The sequence below is a fragment of the Myxocyprinus asiaticus genome, chromosome 48 (genome assembly GCF_019703515.2).
Source record: "Myxocyprinus asiaticus isolate MX2 ecotype Aquarium Trade chromosome 48, UBuf_Myxa_2, whole genome shotgun sequence".
In the NCBI taxonomy this organism is placed as follows: domain Eukaryota; kingdom Metazoa; phylum Chordata; class Actinopteri; order Cypriniformes; family Catostomidae; genus Myxocyprinus; species Myxocyprinus asiaticus.
The window spans coordinates 26,368,603-26,390,645 of record NC_059391.1 but is presented as its reverse complement, the minus strand read 5'-3'; the positions used below and the strand labels follow the sequence as shown (position 1 = coordinate 26,390,645).

At 38.9% G+C, this 22,043-nt stretch overlaps 2 protein-coding genes across 2 annotated transcripts in view; both read left to right on the top strand.

The window, feature by feature from the left end:
* LOC127437191 (patatin-like phospholipase domain-containing protein 2) overlaps positions 1-6,481 on the top strand; it is a 14,283-nt gene extending 7,802 nt beyond the window's left edge. The window contains exons 7-9 of the mRNA XM_051691961.1: positions 3,587-3,719; positions 4,071-4,193; positions 4,560-6,481. Coding sequence (XP_051547921.1) covers positions 3,587-3,719; positions 4,071-4,193; positions 4,560-4,827 — 524 coding nt within the window. The 3' untranslated portion in view covers positions 4,828-6,481. The remainder of the gene's footprint in view (positions 1-3,586; positions 3,720-4,070; positions 4,194-4,559) is intronic.
* Positions 6,482-7,470: 989 nt separating this feature from the next.
* The window catches only part of LOC127437189 (protein phosphatase 1 regulatory subunit 12A-like), a 43,657-nt gene continuing 29,084 nt past the window's right edge, over positions 7,471-22,043 (top strand). The window contains exons 1-2 of the mRNA XM_051691954.1: positions 7,471-7,797; positions 21,544-21,674. Of these exons, the coding sequence (XP_051547914.1) occupies positions 7,522-7,797; positions 21,544-21,674 (407 nt within the window). The 5' untranslated portion in view covers positions 7,471-7,521. The remainder of the gene's footprint in view (positions 7,798-21,543; positions 21,675-22,043) is intronic.

Sequence of the window (22,043 nt, the reverse complement as noted above, 5' to 3'; positions counted from 1 at the left end):
CATCCATCTATTGTTCTATCTCTCATTCCATCCATCCTCCATCCATCTATTGTTCTATCTATCTCTCATTCCATCTATCCTTCATCATCCATCCATCAATCTATTGTTCTATCTATCTCTTGTTCCATCCATCCATCCTTCCATCCATCCATCCATCCATCATCCATCTACCAATCTATTGTTCTATCTATCTATCATTCCATCCATCTATTGTTCTATCTATCTATCATTCCATCCATCCATCTATTGTTCTATCTATCGTTCCATCCATCCATCTATTATTCTGTCTATCTATCGTTCCATCCATCCATTGTTCTATCTATCTCTCATTCATCCATTCTTCCATCCATCCATCCATCAATCTATTGTTCTATCTATCTCTTATTCCATCCATCCATCCTTCCATCCATCCATCCACCATCCATCTTCCAATCTATTGTTCTATCTATCATTCCATCCATCTATTGTTCTATCTATCTATTGTTCCATCCATCCATCTATTGTTCTATCTATCTATCTATCTATCTATCTATCTATCTATCTATCTATCTATCTATCTATCTATCGTTCCATCATCCATCTATTATTCTGTCTATCATTCCATCCATCCATCTATTGTTCTATCTATCTCATTTCATCCATCCTTCCATCCATCCATTAATCTATTGTTCTATCTACCTGTCGTTCCATCCATCCATCCATCTATTGTTTTATCTATCTATCATTCCATCCATCCATCTATTGTTTTATCTATCTATCATTCCATCCATCCATCTATTGTTCTATCTATCTCTCATTCCATCCATCCTTCCATCCATCCATTAATCTATTGTTCTATCTATCTATTGTTCCATCCATCCATCTTTTGTTCTATCTATCTATCTATCTATCATTCCATCATCCATCTATTATTCTGTCTATCTATCGTTCCATCCATCCATCTATTGTTCTATCTATCTCTCATTCCATCCATCCTTCCATCCATCCATTAATCTATTGTTCTATCTACCTGTCGTTCCATCCATCCATCCATCTATTGTTCTATCGATCTCTCATTCCATCCATCCTTCCATCATCCATCCATCAATCTATTGTTCTATCTATCTCTTGTTCCATCCTTCCATCCATCATCCATCCATCATCCATCTACCAATCTATTGTTCTATCTATCTATCATTCCATCCATCCATCTATTGTTCCATCCATCCTTCCATCCATCCATCTACCAATCTATTGTTCTATCTATCTATCTTTCCATCCATCCATCTATTGTTCTATCTATCTATCTATCGTTCCATCCATCCATCTATTATTCTATCTATCTATCGTTCCATCCATCCATCTATTGTTCTATCTATCTGTCGTTCCATCCATCCATCAATCTATTGTTCTATCTATCTCTTGTTCCATCCATCCATCCTTCCATCCATCCATCCATCCATCATCCATCTACCAATCTATTGTTCTATCTATCTATCATTCCATCATCTATTGTTCTATCTATCTATTGTTCCATCCATCCATCTATTGTTCTATCTATCTATCGTTCCATCATCCATCTATTATTCTGTCTATCATTCCATCCATCCATCTATTGTTCTATCTATCTCTTATTCCATCCATCCTTCCATCCATCCATTAATCTATTGTTCTATCTATCTATTGTTCCATCCATCCATCTATTGTTCTATCTATCTATCTATCGTTCCATCCATCCATCTATTATTCTGTCTATCTATCGTTCCATCCATCCATCTATTGTTCTATCAATCTCTCGTTCCATCCATCCTTCCATCTATCCATTAATCTATTGTTCTTTCTACCTGTCGTTCCATCCATCCATCCATCCATCTATTGTTCTATCTATCTCTCATTGCATCCATCCTTCCATCATCCATCCATCAATCTATTGTTCTATCTATCTCTTGTTCCATCCATCCATCCTTCCATCCATCCATCCATCCACCATCCATCTTCCAATCTATTGTTCTATCTATCATTCCATCCATCTATTGTTCTATCTATCTACTGTTCCATCCATCCATCTATTGTTCTATCTATCTATCTATCGTTCCATCATCCATCTATTATTCTGTCTATCTATCATTCCATCCATCCATCTATTGTTCTATCTATCTCTCATTCCATCCATCCTTCCATCCATCCATTAATCTATTGTTCTATCTATCGTTCCATCATCCATATATTATTCTGTCTATCTATCATTCCATCCATCCATCTATTGTTCTATCTATCTCTCATTCCATCCATCCTTCCATCCATCCATTGATCTATTGTTCTATCTATCTATTTTTCCATCCATCCATCTATTGTTCTATCTATCTATCTATCTATCATTCCATCATCCATCTATTATTCTGTCTATCTATCGTTCCATCCATCCATCTATTGTTCTATCTATCTCTCATTCCATCCATCCTTCCATCTATCCATTAATCTATTGTTCTATCTACCTGTTGTTCCATCCATACATCCATCTATTGTCCTATCTATCTCTCATTACATCCATCCTTCCATCATCCATCCATCAGTCTATTGTTCTATTTATCTCTTGTTCCATCCTTCCATCCATCCATCCATCCATCATCCATCTACCAATCTATTGTTCTATCTATCTATCATTCCATCCATCCATCTATTGTTCTATCTATCGTTCCATCCATCCATCTATTGTTCTATCTATCTATCTATCGTTCCATCCATCTATCTATTGTTCTATCTATCTGTCATTCCATCCATCCTTCCATCCATGCATCTATTGTTCTATCTATCTCTCATTTCATCCATCCTTCCATCATCCATCCATCAATCTATTGTTCTATCTATCTCTCGTTCCATCCATCCATCTTTCCATCCTTCCATCATCCATCCATCAATCTATTGTTCTATCTATCTATCATTCCATCCATCCATCTATTGTTCTATCTATCTATCGTTCCATCCATCCATATATTGTTCTATCTATCTATCTATCGTTCCATCCATCCATCTATTATTCTATCTATCTATCGTTCCATCCATCCATCTATTGTTCTATCTATCTCTCATTCCATCCATCCTTCCATCCATTCATTAATCTATTGTTCTATCTATCTGTCATTCCATCCATCCTTCCATCCATCCATCCATCCATCATCCATCTACCAATCTATTGTTCTATCTATCATTCCATCCATCCATCTATTGTTCTATCTATCTATCTATCGTTCCATCCATCCATCTATCGTTCTATCTATCTATCTATCATTCCATCCATCAATCTATTATTCTATCTATCTATCGTTCCATCCATCCATCTATTGTTCTATCTATCTCTCATTCCATTCATCCTTCCATCCATCCATTCATCTATTATTCTATCTATCTGTCCTTCCATCCATCCATCCATCTATTGTTCTATCTATCTCTCATTCCATCCATCCATCCATCCATCCATCCACCTATTGTTCTATCTGTCTGTCTGTATCCATCTGTCTGTCTGTCTGTATCCATCCATCCATCCATCCATCCATCCATCTGTCTGTCTATCTGTGCTCTATGTTAAATGTATTTGGTCTTTTTTAAGCGCTTGTGGAGGCCTGTCAGGAGAGGCGGAGTCTGTTGCAGTCCCTAAGCAACCTGCTACCAGTCAGGATGGCGTCTGCCGTACTGTTACCGTACACACTTCCTCTGGAGTCAGTTGTGTCTCTTAGCATCAGGTAAACACTTCAGTACGTATTTTTGAGATGGATGAGTTCGAGTGGATAGTGAAGGAAAAGCACTCATCAAATGTCCAGCATACATTGGAACTCCTTCAATAATGTTTAAAGGTGCTTGAGAGAATGACCAGAGTGCATAGCCAGAATCTAGACAAAGAAGCTCAAATATATGATAGTTTTAATTGTTCTCTAAATAATTCATATAATTCAGTGTGTGTTATTTAATAGTTTTGATGATGTTACTATTATTCTAAAATGTGGAAACAGTTATAATAAAGAATGAGTAGGGGTGTATCCATAATTTTAATTGGTAGTGTAAACATTTTCTAATATTTTCTCTCTGTGTGTCAGACTGTTAGAATGGTTGCCAGATATTCAGGAGGATGTGGGCTGGATGAAGGAACAGACTGTCAAACTGCTGCAGAGTGTATTAACTCACGCCGGGAGGAGTGTGTCACAGCAGGTGTCTGCACAGTAAGACACTGTATATTCTATATTTCTGTATATCTGCATGTATTTCTTTCAACATTCTTGTTGAAAAACATGTTTTTTCAATATTATGCAAACTATTTTTTCCACAAAACTCATTCCTATTTATAGTGCACATACCGCTTCATAGTTATAAACTTTATTACCATTTGTTCTTTTTGCCTATTATCTTATTTTATTGTTGAAATATTAAATTTGTATCTAAAAGAAATGTATGTCATTGTCGTTCCATTGTCAACAAGTACTAATGTTGCTGTGTTGTTGCACATTTAACAAATCAGCTTTGACTTGACATTCTCAAAACACCCAAAACAATTATGCCTTATGTCGTATTTTCTTTCTCTCTCTCAGCTTTTCCTATCAGCTGGAATTGAAACATTCCCAGTCCGTCCCGGCCAGCTTCAGTGCGGTCCGCCTGCTGCCGGGTTGGGTCAGTGGGGGCAGCTCATCGGTACTGGATGCCATGCTGCGATTGGACCAGTACCAGCGCCAACTCCTGCCAGGATTGTTCTGTGTCAATCTGGACTTTCGAGGGTCTTTCACCACTACACACCAAGACGCAGATGAGGGTCTTAGCATGCGACCTCTTGGACCCCCAAACACCAGCCTGCTCCCTTAACAACTGGGCCTACTGGAGGACCAACATTTATGCAACTTTTAATCAGTGAGGAGGTTCTGAACTAAGGCAATCATGACTTCTTTGAGATTGTCAAAGAAGTGCAAACTAAAAACTTTATATTTATTTACAGCCTGAGAAAACTGGACAAATGTATCTGGAATAAATGCTGCATGTCAGAGTGGAATTTCATTTTAAAGGAATGTTCCGGGTTCAATAAATTCCTCATCTCAATATATATATTCGACAGCATTTGTGGCATATAATATGCATTACTACTAAATAAATTTAGATTCGTCCATCAGTTTTAATAAAAAGCTAAAGTTGTGGTTACAGTAACGCAGCCACTATGAAAGTACACAGGCCATGCAATAAACATTAAAATACACACTATGTTAAAAGTATAGCTACGAGCCTTGAATTTGATATGTTAACAAGTGTGATAGTATTATTAATTTTGTTTGTATAAAATTATATTCAGTTTTTCAACTTCACAGGAATTACGTCTGTAACATTCAACTAGAAGTTCATCCTCCTAGAAAAGCAGTCCCACTTCAAAAGGTCGATTTGGCAACTTTACAGCCCAAATAATGAACAGTTTTCAATGAATAATTAATATCAGCGATTGAGCAAAAATATGAGCTTCACATTTCTGCTTTGAAACCCTCCTGAACACTGTCCCTATAGACTTCCACAGTAAGTTCATTACTGTAACCAGGATTTCTGCTTTTTTTAAGAACTGAAGGAGGAGCTGAAATTATTTTCTGTGATAAAGGGATAGCTCAGCCAAAATATGGATCTATTTCTCACCCACGCCTATCATATCACTTCTGAAGACATGGATTAAAACACTGGAGTCATATTGATTACGTTTATGCTGCCTTTATGTGCTTTTTGGAACTTCAAAGTTCTGATCACCATTCACATGCATTGTATGGACCTACAGAGCTGAGATATTCTTTGATAAATCTTAATTTGTGTTCTGCAGAAGAAAGAAAGTCATACACATCTGGGATGGCATGAGTGTGAGTAAATTATGAATAATGAAAATAATTTTCATTTTTGGGTGAACTATCACTTTAAGACTATTGGAAAGAAATGTCATGTCTCTCCGAATGTCTTCGAATGTATCTTGCATGCCCTTGTCAATGTATTTATGTTTTGAACTCCTGTGTGCACCTCATCACTGTTTCACACCTGGATAAGAATGTGAAAGTAATATAAACTCAGGACGGAAGGGATGCCAGACAAACGTAATGTTACTGGACTTTGATTGAAAACAAACAATATGGCAATATGCCCTGTCAATGCAACAAACAATGCTGCTACTGTATTGAACAGACTTTTCGTTCCTTGTTTTAATTTTACAAATTTTTTTTTTTTTTTAAATGGTTGCCAGACACAGATTAAGGTTAGTCCCAGACTGAGCTAATCTGATAATCCACTGTAATTGCTTCATAATCTGATGCTGTGCTTTTTTTGTGAGACCATCCTCCTAATCTGCAGTGCATTTGTGCGAATTCAAGATCGCAGCCATTTCTGCCCAGTTTTCAAGTCGTCAGTATGTAGTCAGATTACAAAATGAGTTAACACCTAATAAAGGTATTTTTTTTTTTTTTGCATATAAATGCCTATATTGACTGTTTGTTTAGGTTGTGAAGAGATCTTAAAAATAAAGGTTATTTGTTGTTATAAATATCAATTTTTGGTAGCAGTGCATACAGGGTTTTCTAAAGATTTTAGGATTTAAAAAGGTTTTCCTGTGGAACCTGTATTTTTAATAGGGGTTTTCCCCCCGTTTGGTCATATATTTTCCATTACTTTACTAAAAGTGTCTAAGAAATGTTTGCAAACTCCTGACTTTTACATGGCTGCTTTTATAGGAAAGTAATAGATTGTGTTTACATGTAGCCTACACTATTGCTAATACCTTGCAAATGTTTTCGTTTTATTCTGTGGCAAACTACACAAGTCTTTTTATATTGTATGGCCTTTCATGCTTTTTAATTCATAAAAAGGAGAGAGAGAGAGAGAGAGGAAATTGGTACTTTCCACTGCGCAGCTGTCAAAGAACGTACAAGTCAAGTTCAAGTGCGTGGCATTATCGCGTCATCCTGACGCTGAGCTCCTATTGGCTGATGAGCTCGCGTTTGACTTCACCGTCCGTTCAATGATTGTTCTTCTCATCGCGTCCGGCAGGGGGCGCGATTCGTTCCTCCTCCTCCTCTCCCCGATTTGAAGCGGCATCGAAAGATTCGAATCATTTTATTGAATCGGTTCATTCAGACGATTCGTTTCAACAAACTTGTTTAAAGACCCGATTCATAGTTTTTTTTAGTAGCCTATCAGTGAAGTGTTCTCAGAAAATTTTGATTTTTGTGGTTAAATGGTTGCTATGTTTTCGATCCGGCGAGATCGCGTCCAATGATCTAATATTGTCAACAACATTATTAGAAATACTAATCCCACTGATAGATAATATTAGTCTAATGATAATTAAAGATAGTATTGTTAATCGCTCCAATCGTCACCTCACTGTTTTATTTCTAATCTAGTTTCCACCTTACAGTCGAGTGATTCGCGAATCGGTTCAACCGAGTCATTAAAAAGATTCAGTTCAAAAGAACGACTAGTTTGCGAATCGGACATCACTTCTCTGACAAACAGACACTCCCCGGGAGATACCGAGGGAGGAAGATGGCTGCCACTGACCGTTCCCGGTCCGAAGCTGCGAAGCAGCGGCGGCAGGATCAGCTGCAGCGGTGGCAGGGCTCGGAGACAGACCGGACCGGGTCGGAGGCGAAGAGCCAGTCTTCCGCTCCCGGAAACCGACGGGCCCGAGTGCGCTTCGCCCAGGGCGCCGTTTTCATGGCCGCCTGCTCCGCCGGGGACCGGGAGGAGGTGGCGGAGCTCCTGAGACAGGGTGCCGATATCAACCACGCCAATGTAGACGGACTGACGGCGCTGCATCAGGTATACGAATCAGGTTTGATGTGTTTACACTAATGTTTGATCCGAGTTAGAAACTGTTGCGAAAGTTTACACACTTTTCTCTGCGCCGTTCTGAAGTGCTACAATATATAGAAGGCGCCAGAAAGTATCGGGTTGTTAAAGTGATACATTGTAACATACTTAAAAGTGGTGATTCGAAATTTTGAATTTGAATTGGCTTTGTTACTTTTGTAACAAACCGTTTGATGCTTGAAGTCTTGAACACATTGGCTGTCCCGAGTCTGGGTGTTCCGTTATCTAAAGCTGGGTCATTTGGAATGCAAATGCATCATGTTTGACATTTTGGACTTAGTTTGTAATTGTTCTACTAAAACATAACAATCTGTATTTCCATTACATATTTAGTTGATCTTAAAGTGCCATTGAAATAGCTGTGGTGTTTTGCACTAAGGCCAGTGTTTCTTTTCTTTTTTTTTTTTTTTTAGGTTGCCTTGCTGGCAAGGTTTTGGGTCTGGACCAGAATAGTTCTGTTCCTACTTCCTTCATTCGAAATCTATATGTTAAGTGGCATTATTCACATGCTCTTACATTTGAGATTTATTTGACATTGTTTCCATGAGGTTCTTACAGTATAGTACACTGCCTGGCCAAACAAAAAGTCGCATACTGTAATATTTCGTTGGACTGTCTTTAGTTTGATTATGCCGTGGCATTGTTTCGACACCTTATGCACCGTCACAACATTTATTTCTGTTCAGAGTGTGTTTCATTTATTTAAAGTCTTCTCCAGCACATCCCACAGACTTTCAATGGGGTTAAGGTCAGGACTCTGTGGTGGCCAATTCATGTGTGAAAATGGTTCCTCATGCTCCCTGAGCCACTCTTTCACAATTTGAGACTGATGAATCTTGGCATTGTCGTCCTGGAATATGCCTGTGCCATCATGGAAGAAAAAATCCATTGATGGGATTACCTGGTCATTCAGTACATTCAGGTAGTCAGCTGACTTCATTTTATTGCCGCATAACGTTTCTGAGACTAGTCCTGACCAATTGAAGCAACCCCAGATCATAACACTGCCTCCAGAGGCTTGTACAGTGGGCACTATGCATGACGGGTGCATCGCTTCAGGCGTTTCCTTTATTACCCTGACGTGCCCATCGCTTTGGAATAGGGTAAATCTGGACTCATCAGACCATATGACCTTTTCCATTGCTCCACAGTCCAGTCTTTATGCTCCCTAGCAAATTGAAGTCGTTTTTCCCAATTAGCTTCACTAACAAGTGGCTTTCTTGTGGCCACACAGCTGTTTAGTCCCAATCCTGTAAGTTCTCGTCGCATTGTGCGTGTGGAAATGCTCTTACTTCCACTGTTAAGCATAGCTGTGAATTCTACAGTCGATTACTGTCGTTGTGACTTCAAGCGTTTTAGTGATCTCCGATCACGATCATTCAAGATTTTTCCCGACCACATTTCTTCCGCGAAGCTGACGGTTCACCACTATCCTTCCAGGTTTTAATAATGCGTTGGACAGTTCTTAATCCAATTACAGTGATTTCAGCAATCTCCTTAGTTGTTTTCTTTGCTTGATGCAGGCCAATATTTTACCCTTTCTGAAACATAGTAACATCTTTTCCACAACCACGGGATATACGTCTTCTGACATGGTTGTTTAAGAAATGAGAAGCTGCACACTGCATCAGTTAGGGTTACAAAAATTGTTGCCAGCTGAAACATACTAATCACTGCAATAATGATCCAATCATAGACTCTTAAGTATCTGCTTATTTAAATCCAATCGGCGACCCTTTTTTTTTTTTTTTTTTTTTTGTCCAGGCAGTGTAGTTGTGTACATGAAGTTCAGGGAGTGTCTTGGGCTCGTTCTGTAGCTGTCATGTTTAATGTAGCCACTGCCCACTTATGAAACCAACTAACCAGCATCCAGGTTGAACTGGCACAGCAAGACTTTCTTCATATCATTTGAGCTCTTTCAAAGAATGGTTGGAATTCTTATCGGTCTTTTTTGATTTGTTGTTTGTATTTCTCTCAGCAGTGTTTTTTTAAAAAGTAAAGTTAATCTTCTGAAAACTAATCCTAGTAATAGAGTTTAAAATGAGAAAAAACATATTCTTCAGTTGAAAATGGTAATATATATTGTTCTTCATAGCAGCATTTATTTTAGGGCAAATATTATAAATTCTAAACCTTTGTGGATGAAAATCGCTCCTAAAACGTTTTCTTAAATCCACTGTAAATGTGTGAAACACACTTTTTGATTCAGACTGTTGGTCATGTGGTCTTGACTGGACAAACAAGCAGATCTAATGGCTGAACACACCGCTGATGTCACAATGGCATTTGAATTCAGATTTGAATGATTGTGACGCATCAGTTTCACAGGTATTCTGAAGTTCTGTGTACATTTACATTTATGCATTTGGCTGATGCTTTTATCCAAAGCGACTTACAGTGCCCTTATTACAGGGACAATCCCCCTGGAGCAACCTGGAGTTAAGTGCCTTGCTCAAGGACACAATGGTGATGGCTGTGGGGATTGAACCAGTTCAGTGGTTTAGTCCACAACGCCACCACCACTCCACTTCACATGTGAAACTTCATGTGAAGTGGATGTTGTCACCTTTTTTCTCTCAAAACTTTTGGCTGTGTTAATCTCACAAATCTTGTCAAAAACATGTCCGGGTCATGTTACCCTAAACCTACTTAGGCATTTTTTTTTTTGCATTGTGACATTAACAACTATAGGCCTATACCGATATCTTTGTAATCCTTTATAATACCAATGTTTTGCCACTTATTATGAATTAAAATGTATAAAGTGATACAAAAGCTATTTTATTGTTCTAACAATAAATAATTTTCATTGAAAATGGATTGGATCTGTTGAACATGACAGGCCAAAATTTTAAGAGAGCTATAATGAACGATAAATACAACTTAAAAAAAAAGAAAAATTAATATGTGAAAAAAAGGTTATGTTGTACTTATAAAACATTTTTGCAATTCTGTTTTTGCAACTCACAATTTATGTGTGAGATGAAACATTATAAATTCTATAGTATGCATATTCTACATGCTTTACTTTTTCTGATTTCATTTGTTTTTGTTTTGTATAAATAAATTGTCATTTTTTCTAATCAGTTACTTGATATTATAAAATATTAATATGTATAACATATAATTATATATTAATATTTATCATTTTTATTCATGACACATATGCTAATGGTTTTAATGTGGTCAATTATTGGCCAATGGCTGATACATTGGTGCTATACCTAATTTACTTTATTACAATAATAAGAATCTAATGAGAATCAATTAATTATCCTTAATTGTCATGAAAATAATGTTACAATGCAATAATCTTAATGGTTTTAAAACTAAGATTTTTTTTATTTATTTTTTATCTTTATGTGAAATTTAATCCAGTTTTTTTGGGAGTGTTAAAATGCTATGACAAATAGTTTTTTTCTCTTTAAAATCATGTTAAGTTGTGTAAAATTTTCATTGCAAGTGCATTCACTAAAACAGTTTTAAAAGTAAACTGGGTGTCTGAATTACTGAATGTTTCAGGCAGGTTTGTGAGGTGCAGAGTTGCACTAGTTACGAGATAAGTGTCTATCCGGGATGCAGAGCTATAAGTTTATACTCTGTTAAAGTGACAAAAATAAGATTAATTTTATGGGAACATAAAACCAAGTGAAGCGAAGTGAGTTTCATGAGTACTAACTGTTACTTGCAGCGATATTAGCCTGGGGACACACAGCCCTCTGTTGTTGTATGTGTGTGTGCATGTTCAGCTCTGGACAAAATCAGTGTCACATCCTGTCCAAAACACAGTTTTGGCCTTTGCTACACACTCTCTCTCTCTCACACACACACACACACACACACACACACACACACGGTCCCCTCTGTCTCAGATAGAGTTACAAACGATGGTTTACCTTCTAATCGTCCTAAAGTAAACAGAAGTTCCATACACAGATGGACAGGACGAAAGATTGTGAACAGATCTCCTCTGGCATTTATGAGTTTGTTTAGGAGAAAGACCTTCACGATTCAAACCAAATGATTCACATGATTCATTAACATCATACAACCTAAAATATAGGTCGTCACTTGTTTAAGTGATTATAAATGTGTTCATCTACATTACAAAGGTCCCTAATTTTGTCATTGTGTGTTAAAAGTGTACTTTTGCTCTGGCATATAGTTTTGGCATAAATGCTTTATGTATTTACAACATCTCATAATATACGCTAGAGGAGTTTACGTACCATCGAATGAGCAAATGAGCATATTAATGAATGTCACCTGTTTTTGACACTGCTTGCCCTGGCTCATATTAATATTTGTGTTCGAGTTTGTATTTGTATGTATGTTCATGTTTTTATTCATATTTGTATTCAAATTTTATTTGTTTGTTTTCATGTTCATATTCATACTTGTGTTTGTGTTTTTTTTTTTTTCATTTTCATATTTATATTCGTGCTTGTGTTTATCATATTTGTGATTGTGCTCGTTCGTATTCAAATGTTTGTTCATATTCATAAAATGCGTGTTTGTATTAATAATTTGTGTTTGTTCGTATTTGTTTTTTTTTTCTAATTAATGTTCATTGGTATTCATATTTGTATTCATGTTTGTTCATATCATATTCATATACGTGTTTGTGTTTGTTTGTGTTAATATTTGTGCAGCCCTCTACAGAAACTACAGTTGAAGTCAGAAGTTTACATACACTGAGGTTGAAGTCATTAAAACTAATTTTTTAACCACTCCACAGATTTAATATCAGCAAACTATAGTTTTGGCAAGTCGTTTAGGACATGTACTTTGTGCATGACACAAGTAATTTTTCTAACAATTGTTTACAGACAGATTGTTTCACATTTAATTGACTATATCACAATTCCAGTGGGTCAGAAGTTTACATACATTAAGTTAACTGTGCCTTTAAACAGCTTGGAAAATTCCAGAAAATCATGTCAAGCCTTTAGACAATTTGCCAATTAGCTTCTGATAGGAGGTGTACTGAATTGGAGGTGTACCTGTGGATGTATTTTAAGGCCTACCTTCAAACTTAGTGCCTCATTGCTTGACATCATGGGAAAATCAAAAGAAATCAGCTAAGACCTCAGAAAAAGAATTGTGGACCTCCACAAGATTGGTTCATCCTTTCAAAACACATGAAGGTACCACGTTCATCTGTACAAACAATAGTACGCAAGTATAAACACCATGGGACCACGCAGCCATCATACCGTTCAGGAAGGTGACGCATTCTGTCTGCTAGAGATGAACGTAGTTTGGAGCGAAAAGTGCAAATCAATCCCAGAACAACAGCAAAGGACCTTTTGAAGATGCTGGTGGAAACAAGTAGACAAGTATCTATATCCACAGTAAAACGAGTCCCTTATCGGCATAACCTGAAAGGCTGCTCAGCAAGGAAGAAGCCACTGCTCAAACCGCCATAAAAAAGCCAGACTACAGTTTGCAAGTGCACATGGGGACAAAGAGCTAACTTTTGGAGAACTGTCCTCTGGTCTAATGAAACAAAAATTGAACTGTTTGGCCATAATGACCATTGTTATGTTTGGAGGAAAAAGGGTGAGGCTTGCAAGCTGAAGAACACCATCCCAACTGTGAAGCATATGGGTGGCAGCATCATGTTGTGGGGGTGCTTTGCTGCAGGAGGGACTGGTGCATTTCACAAAATAGATGGCATCATGAGGAAGGAAAATTATGTGGATATACTGAAGCAACATCTCAAGACATCAGCCAGGAAGTTAAAGCTCGATCACAAATGGGTCTTCCAAATGTACAATGACCCCAAGCATACCTCCAAAGTTGTGGCAAAATGGCTTAAGGACAACAAAGTCAAGGTATTGGAGTGGTCATCACAAAGCCCTGATCTCAATCCGATATAAAATTTGTGGGCAGAACTGAAAAAGCGTGTGCGATCAAGGAGGCCTACAAACCTGACTCAGCTACACCAGTTCTGTCTGGAGGAATGGGCCAGAATTCCAGCAACTTATTGTGAGAAACTTGTGGAATGCTGCCCAAAACGTTTGACACAAGTTAAACAATTTAAAGGCAATGCTACCAACTACTAACAAAGTGCATGTAAACGTCTGACCCACTGGTAATGTGATGAAAGAAAGAAAAGCTGAAATAATTCACTCTCTCTACTATTATTCTGACATTTCACATTCTTAAAATAAAGTAGTGATCCTAACTGACCTAAGACAGGGAATGTTTTCTACGATTAAATGTCAGGAATTGTGAAAAACTGAGTTTAAATGTATTTGGCTAAGATGTATGTAAACTTCTGACTTCAACTGTATATAGCAACCGCTGGACTGGAAGTTCAAAGACAAAATTTTCATGATGGTTGCGCCCTTGTTTCTCTGGCACTTAAGGTCAATAAATGCATTTGATTAAAAACGACACAATCAAATGCTCACTTAAACCGTGCGATCCATGTTTACCAAAGCAGTGTAACTAAACTATCACCAGAAAAGCTTAAGCGCGCTCTGGTCTGGACAACTGATGACGGCTATATGCTGTTGCTTGCGCCATTGAGCGTTGTTAAACCAGAGCCATTCTAATGGGGATCCTACAAGCTTAGCTTAAAATAGCATAATGCGGTGCTCCTATAGACATTCTGTGGCGGTACCCTGGTGAGGAGACGAGGTTTTTCTTTTTGAATGGTTGTCTATGGAGGATATGCTTGAGTGTGCCGAGTAAACTGCTCAGCGAGTATTGACGCTGACTACCACCCCTGGAGTTGCAAGTTTGAATCCAGGGTATGCTGAGTGACTCCAGCCAGGTCTCCTAAGCAGCCAAATTGGCCTGGTTGCTAGGGAGGGTCACATGGGGTAACCTCATCGTGGTGGCTATAATGTGTGGTTCTCGCTCTCGGTGGGGCATGTGGTGAGTATAGCGTGAAGCCTCCACACGTGCTACGTTTCTGCGGTAACGCGCTCAGCAAGCCACGTGATAAGATGTATGGATTGACGATCACATACGTGGAGGCATCTGAGATTTGTCCTCCAACACCTGGATTGAGTCGAGTTACTACACCACCACGAGGACCTAGAGTGCACTGGGAATTGGGCATTCCAAATTGGGGAGAAAAGGGGAGAAAAAAAATAAAAGAAACTCTGGTTAAACTCACCACTGATTGCTGAGGCTCGCACGTATAAAGGCTGAGTTGTACACAGAGAGCACTCTGGTATTTCAGATAGCGAGGCAAAGTTGATCAAAAAGTTGATCAACTGACCAGTTGGAGGGCCAGACAAAGAAGATTGGTGGGCCGCATTTGGCCCGCGGGCCACCAGTTGACTAGCCCTGCTCTACAGACATGTCGGAGAAGGAATCGCCATTGGCTAGTACATTTTTAATTTTACTTGCCAAACTTTTGACAACATGTAAACGTAATACAACTGAACACTGAAAAATATATTAAGCAAATCGAGAAGGGAGCATCTTCACATATATAAACTCAGCAAAAAAAGAAACATCCTGTGCACCTGTGGAATGGTCGTTAAGACACTAACAGCTTTATAGATGGTAGGCAATTAAGGTCACAGTTATAAAAATTTAGGACACTAAAGAGACCTTTCTACTGACTCTGAAAAACACCAGAAGAAAGATGCCCAGGGTCCCTGCTCATCTGCGTGAACATGCCTTAGGCATGCTGCATGGAGGCATGAGGACTGCAGATCTGGCCAGGGCAATAAATTGCAATGTCTGCACTGTGAGACGCCTAAGACAGCGCTACAGGGAGACAGGAAGGACAGCTGATCATCCTCGCAGTGGCAGACCACATGTAACAACACCTGCACAGGATCGGTACATCCGAATATCACACTTGCGGGACAGGTACAGGATGGCAGCAACAACTGCCCGAGTTACACCAGGAATGCACAATCCCACCATCAGTGCTCAGCCTGTCCACAGTAGGCTGAGAGAGGCTGGACCCACAAACCCACCTTTGCTGGACTAGACAGGACTGGCAAAAAGTGCTTTTCACTGATGAGTCGTGGTTTTGTCTCAGCAGGGGTGATGGTCGGCCTCACGTTTATCATCGAAGGAATGAGCGTTACACCGAGGTCTGTACTCTGGAGCGGGATCGATTTGGAGGTGGAGGGTCCGTCATGGTCTAGGGCGGTGTGTCACAGCATCATCGGACTGAGCTTGTTGTCATTGCAGGCAATCTCAACGCTGTGCGTTACTGGGAAGACATCCTCCTCCCTCATGTGGTACCCTTCCTGCAGGCTCATCCTGACATGACCCTCCAGCATGACAATGCCACCAGCCATACTGCTCGTTCTGTGCATGATTTCCTGCAACATAGGAATGTCAGTGTTCTGCCATGGCCAGTGAAGAGCCCAGATCTCAATCCCATTGAGCACATCTGGGACCTGTTGCATCGGAGGGTGAGGGCTAGGGCCATCCCCCCCCAGAAATGTCCGGGAACTTGCAAGTGCCTTGGTGGAAGAGTAGGGTAACATCTCACAGCAAGAACTGGCAAATCTGGTGCAGTCCATGAGGAGGAGGTGCACTGCAGTACTTAACGCAGCTGGTGGCCACACCAGATACTGACTGTTACTTTTGATTTTGACCCCCCTTTGTTCAGAGACACATTATTCCATTTCTGTTAGTCACATGTCTGTGAAACTTGTTCAGTTTATGTCTTAGTTGTTGAATCTTTTTTTGTTCATACAAATATTTACACATGTTAAGTTTGCTGAAAATAAAAGCAGTTGAAAGTGAGAGGACGTTTCTTTTTTTGCTGAGTTTATAGTAGTCATATATACTGTATGACATCACACAATATTTTTCTTTTCATATTTAGCTTTTGTTGATTTTAATCACATTTCAGCTTGTGTATTTCACATTCTATCAATTTATATGATGTCATGAAATAGCATTTTTAATAATGATAGTTGTTGTCACTGTTTGAAACACACTTAACACATTATTTACTAGATTGGAACCTTATAATAAATATAAAATTACACATATAACAATAATTTTATAATTATATTATAAAATAATAATTTAATTGCTACTATATAAAAAAAAAACAAAAAAAATTAAGAGAATTGCAGCCAGTGTTTACGGTTGAATGAGCGCAGTGAGAGAAGTTGCACAGTGTTTTTTTCCTTCATTCGTTGAATGCATGATTAGAATAAATGTGCCTTTTTATCTTTTTGATTACCAACACCAACTGATTGTAAAGAATAGAAAGGATTTTAAAAGAGACATGAAATTAAAATGGGGTGCCTGGGTCTCGTCTTTGGACACATAGTGCATGGAACGAAATGGAAACTTACTGGCATATGTGTATAACTTGCTTGTTCAAATATTTATTTACACGTTCTCGAATTCAAATCTACAAGCTCTTGAGTTTTGCAACACTTTTACCTTCTAACAGACATCCAACAGGCGCTTTATTGGTCTGTAGCCATGTTTTAAAACTGAGAATGTTGTGAAAACAGTCCGGGGAAAAGTTGAACAAGTCAGAGTTGATGTCATTAAATGCAATGTCAGTGCCATTTCATTGAACTAAAGAAGTGGTGACCGCGCGATCACGACATATCCGGATCCACTAAAGCCAAATAATGTCAGTTTCCTTCAGGGCGCTCACTCATGAGACTCAACACAGTGTAAAAGATGAAACTGAATCCAGCGTCTTAATCGCCTGCTTATCCAGTAAAAGGATCGTGGTGCTCAAGTTCTTCTTTGCCACTACACAACTCAATCTCTGGCAAGTAAAATCTGAATATTTACTAGCCAGTGGCTAATAAGAGAGATATTTTAGTCGCATAGCGTGAAATTTAATCGCATATGCGAGTGATTCACTCGCAATGTAGAGGGTTGTTGTGTTCGTATTCATATTTATATTCTTGCTCATGTTTGTTCGTAATCATATATGTGCACGTTCATATTTGTTCATTTACATATACAGTACGTGAATGAACAACCATAAGGGGGCATATCAAAAGCAGAGGCAGGGAAATCCCCCCGATTCCCCCCCTGGCAAATCTCACCTTATTTAGCCTATTATTTACTTATTTGTGTTTGTCGTATTTGTTTGTATTCATATTAGTGTTTGTTCTTATTTATATTTAAGTTTGTGTATGTTCGTATTAATATTAGTGCTTGTTCATATTCAAATTTTATTTGTTTTTGTTTGTATTCAAATACGTGTTCATTCGTATTTATGTGTTCTTGTTTGTTTGCGCAAAGTTTATTAGAGTGTGTGTTTTAAGTTGTTTATAATTGAAGAGGTGTGTTTGAGTGTGCATGATGATGTCATTGCTCATCCCAGTCTTGGTCCTGTTGTTCTCTTGTTGCTCGGTAATGGGAATTAAATATAGTTGGTGCTCTTTACATTTTTCCGTCCCTTCCATCCAAAGTCTCTCTCTCTTTAGTGAGAGCATGGAAAACATTCTTCATGCAGTACAAGCGACTGTTGTCCGATGCAAAGGCCAGTCACACTTGAGTCACACACACACACACACACATGTTGGTGCAGCTATCATTATGAGGACTCTCCATAGACATGATGATTTTATACTGTATGAACTATAGATTCTATCCCCTAACCCTACCCCTAAACCTAACCCTCACAAAAAACGTTCTGCATTTTTCCATTTTCAATAAAACATTGTTTAGAATGTTTAAGCGATTTGAATTATGGGGACACTAGAAATGTCCTCATAAACCACATTTATAGCATAATACCCTTGTAATTACCAGTTTGTATCCTAAAAAAAAGTCCTCGTAAACCACTTAAACCTGCCCACACACACACACACACACACACACACACACACACACACACAGCGACCCAGTCAAGAACTTCACATCTTCTCCATAAAGAAGGTTCCCACTGTTCTTCAGAACACACACTCATACACACAAGAAAGTGGGTCATAAATAGAGTGGGCTTCTGTTCTTCCTAAACACACATAGAGAGCCAAGAGCGAGTGCTGTGTACGTGTAGTTTTCTATAGGCTGTGCGGGTCCTCTGGGATCTGCTTGGGTTGTTGTTTTTTCCAACTCTGCTTCGTGTTGTGGCTAAAAACTGTGCTTAACTGAGGTAAATTCACTGTAACACATGGCCTGTGGTTAAAGAAAGTAATTTACATTGAAGCTTTTTAAGTGGACAAGTGTGTTTTTTTTTTTTTTTTATTATTTTTTTTTTTTTTTTTTGATTTTCTCCCCAATTTGGTATGCCCAATTCCCAATGCGCTCTAAGTCCTCGTGGTGGCGTAGTGACTCGCCTCGATCCGGGAGGTGGATGACGAATCTCAGTTGCCTCCGCGTCTGAGACTGTCAATCCACACATCTTATCACGTGGCTTGTTGAGCGCGTTACTGCGGAGACATAGCGCATGTGGAGGCTTCACGCCATCCACCGCGGCATCCACGCACAACTCGCCATGCGCCCCACTGAGAACGAACCACATTATAGGGACCACGAGGAGGTTACCCCATGTGACTCTACCCTCCCTAGCAACCGGGCCAATTTGGTTGCTTAGGAGACCTGGCTGGAGTCACTCAGCACGCCCTGGGATTCGAACTCACGACACTAAAGACAACAACAACACCAACAAAAATCTCGCTCCAAAACCCCCCCAAAAAACTAATGTCAATAGCCAAATCAGAAAGTTTCACAGCAAAACAGTTATTTTGCCACAAAATGACAAGTAAAATAATACTCAGGAACTTAATGACTCAAATTAATCAGTGAATGATTACTTTGAATCGTTTTGTTGAAATAAACCATCATAAAGAACTCATTTGCTTAAATTAATCAAAACTGAGGCTGTGTCTCATTTCGAAGGCTGCGTGCTTCTAAGGTCGCATTTATCAGCCACATACAACACAGAGGCTGTCTCGTTTCAGAAGAGCGAGTAGGAAACTCTTAATGCATCCTTCGAATGCGACCTTCTTTCACAAGAATTCGGAAGATGCAAGAGGTGTATCCTTCGTTGGCACTCGCAACCCACAATTCTTTGCTTCAACGGAAACATACCTAATTTATTAGAAAAAATTATGTCGATTTACCCAAAAATATTATGTTCAAATTCAAGTAATGTTAATTCCCAACTTTAAGAACCTCAGTATACGGGAGTGAATTATATAACATGCAAAGTTTTAGTAATGTATAATGTAGAATAAAGTGTTATGAAGTACATATAAAAGTACAGCCACAAAATCAATTTTATTTTCTCTCAAGATCGTTGTAACTTCTTAATTTTTTTACCCAATTTGGAATGCCCAATTCCCAGTGTGCTTTTAAGTCCTCGTGGTCGCGTAGTGATTCGCCTCAATCCGGATGGCGGAGGATGAATCCCAGTTGCCTCCACGTCTGCGACTGCCAACCCACGCATCTTATCATGTGGCTTGTTGAGCGCGTTGCCACGGAGACATAGCGCGTGTGGAGGCTTCACGCCATCCACCGTGGCATCCACGCACAACTCGCCATGTGCCCCACTGAGAACGAACCACATTATAGGGACCACGAGGAGGTTACCCCATGGTTACCCGGGCCAATTTGGTTGCTTTGGAGGCCTGGCTGGAGTCACTCGGCACACCCTGGGATTCGAACTAGCGAACTCCAGGGGTGGTAGCTAGCGTCTTTTACCACTGAGCTACCCGGGCCCGCTGTTGTAACTCTCTTAAAGTTTACCTCAGATACTTGCATGTTGTTGCATGTTGTCATAGCACCCATGATACATTCTGTTTCCGACTTTCCTATGAAGGCCGTTTTGTTTAAACAAAGCTGAGTCTAGTTGAGGACGCTCGGTATACCGTTGCCAACATAGGACAGGTCCTATCACCAGCCTTCAAAACGAGACACCGCATGAGTGTATTTGAATATTGACCCAGTTTGCGCAATCCAATATGAAGTGAAAATAACAATAATTTAACATTTTGTCAAGTTACACCGCTATTTATTAATAAAAATAGCTTGTTATTGGAAAAGCTACGCTATTACAAAAATAGCTGAGCTTCTGTATAACGCTACTGAAAAATTTACTTTTAGTTTCTAGTTGAAGTTACTCCTCAACACAAGTTACTCTACACACACATCTGTGTAGTAACATTTCCGTCATGTAAACAGTTTGCTGAGTAATGATTGTTTTGCTTTGGGTTAACGGCAGTATTTTCTCACTGAAACTCTGGGGACATAGAAACATGGATTTCTTATGACGTAATGTGTTATGTTGTCAAAATGATGTCACCAGGGAAACCATGATTAGTGTCAGTTGAGTTATTCGCAATGTATGCTTAGCTGGTAAAGGTGATGTCATCATATTGTGTTAGCGCGTGTTTGTAAATCTCAAAAAGGTCAAAGGTGAAAGACAGTACTCTGTGTTTGAGAGGTCAGAGACTTAATTTTGAGTTATTTATAGAAACGTAATCCGCCATTAACATCAGAGCTTATTTTTTTTCCTGTTTAAACTGTACATTCTTGTTCTATGCTGGATTTAAAAAATGTATTTTGAATCTTTTCTGCTGTACATTATAATGTTTTGATGTGTGAGTTTACTTGAACCAACTTTAGATTACGTTGGAGCTTTAGTGTAAACAATAGTCAAAACAGTATAAACTTATAATAATACATTTGCCACCATATTCATGTGCCAGAGTAAATATTTATTGGCAATCAGTATTGTCCTCGTTTAGTTTGTTTGCTCATGTCTTTTTCTCTCCATAGGCGTGTATTGATGAAAATGCTGAAATGGTTCAGTTTCTGGTGGAGAGCGGCAGTGACGTAAACAGAGGAGACAATGAAGGCTGGACGCCCCTTCATGCGGCTGCATCCTGCGGTTTCATCCAGATCGCAAAGTCAGTGTTTTTGTGTGTTTGTTTGTGAGAGAGAAGAATATTATTGTCTGGACTTCAAGAAATAGTTATCCCAAAAATGAGATTTCCGTTATTATTTACACACCCTCATGAGTTTTTGTCTTCTATGTAACATAAAATCAGATGTTTTGCAGGATGGTGATGCTGCTCTTTTCCTTACAAAGACAGCAAATAGTAACCAGGGACTGTCAAGCTCCAAAAAAGCACCATAAAAGTAGTCCATTTGACGTGTCCGTGATATTCCAAGTCTTCTGAAGCCGTATGATAGCTTTGTTTAGTGATGTCACGATACCAAAATTTCAGTAGTCGGCACCGATACGAGTGAAATTTCACGGTTCTTGATACCAATTT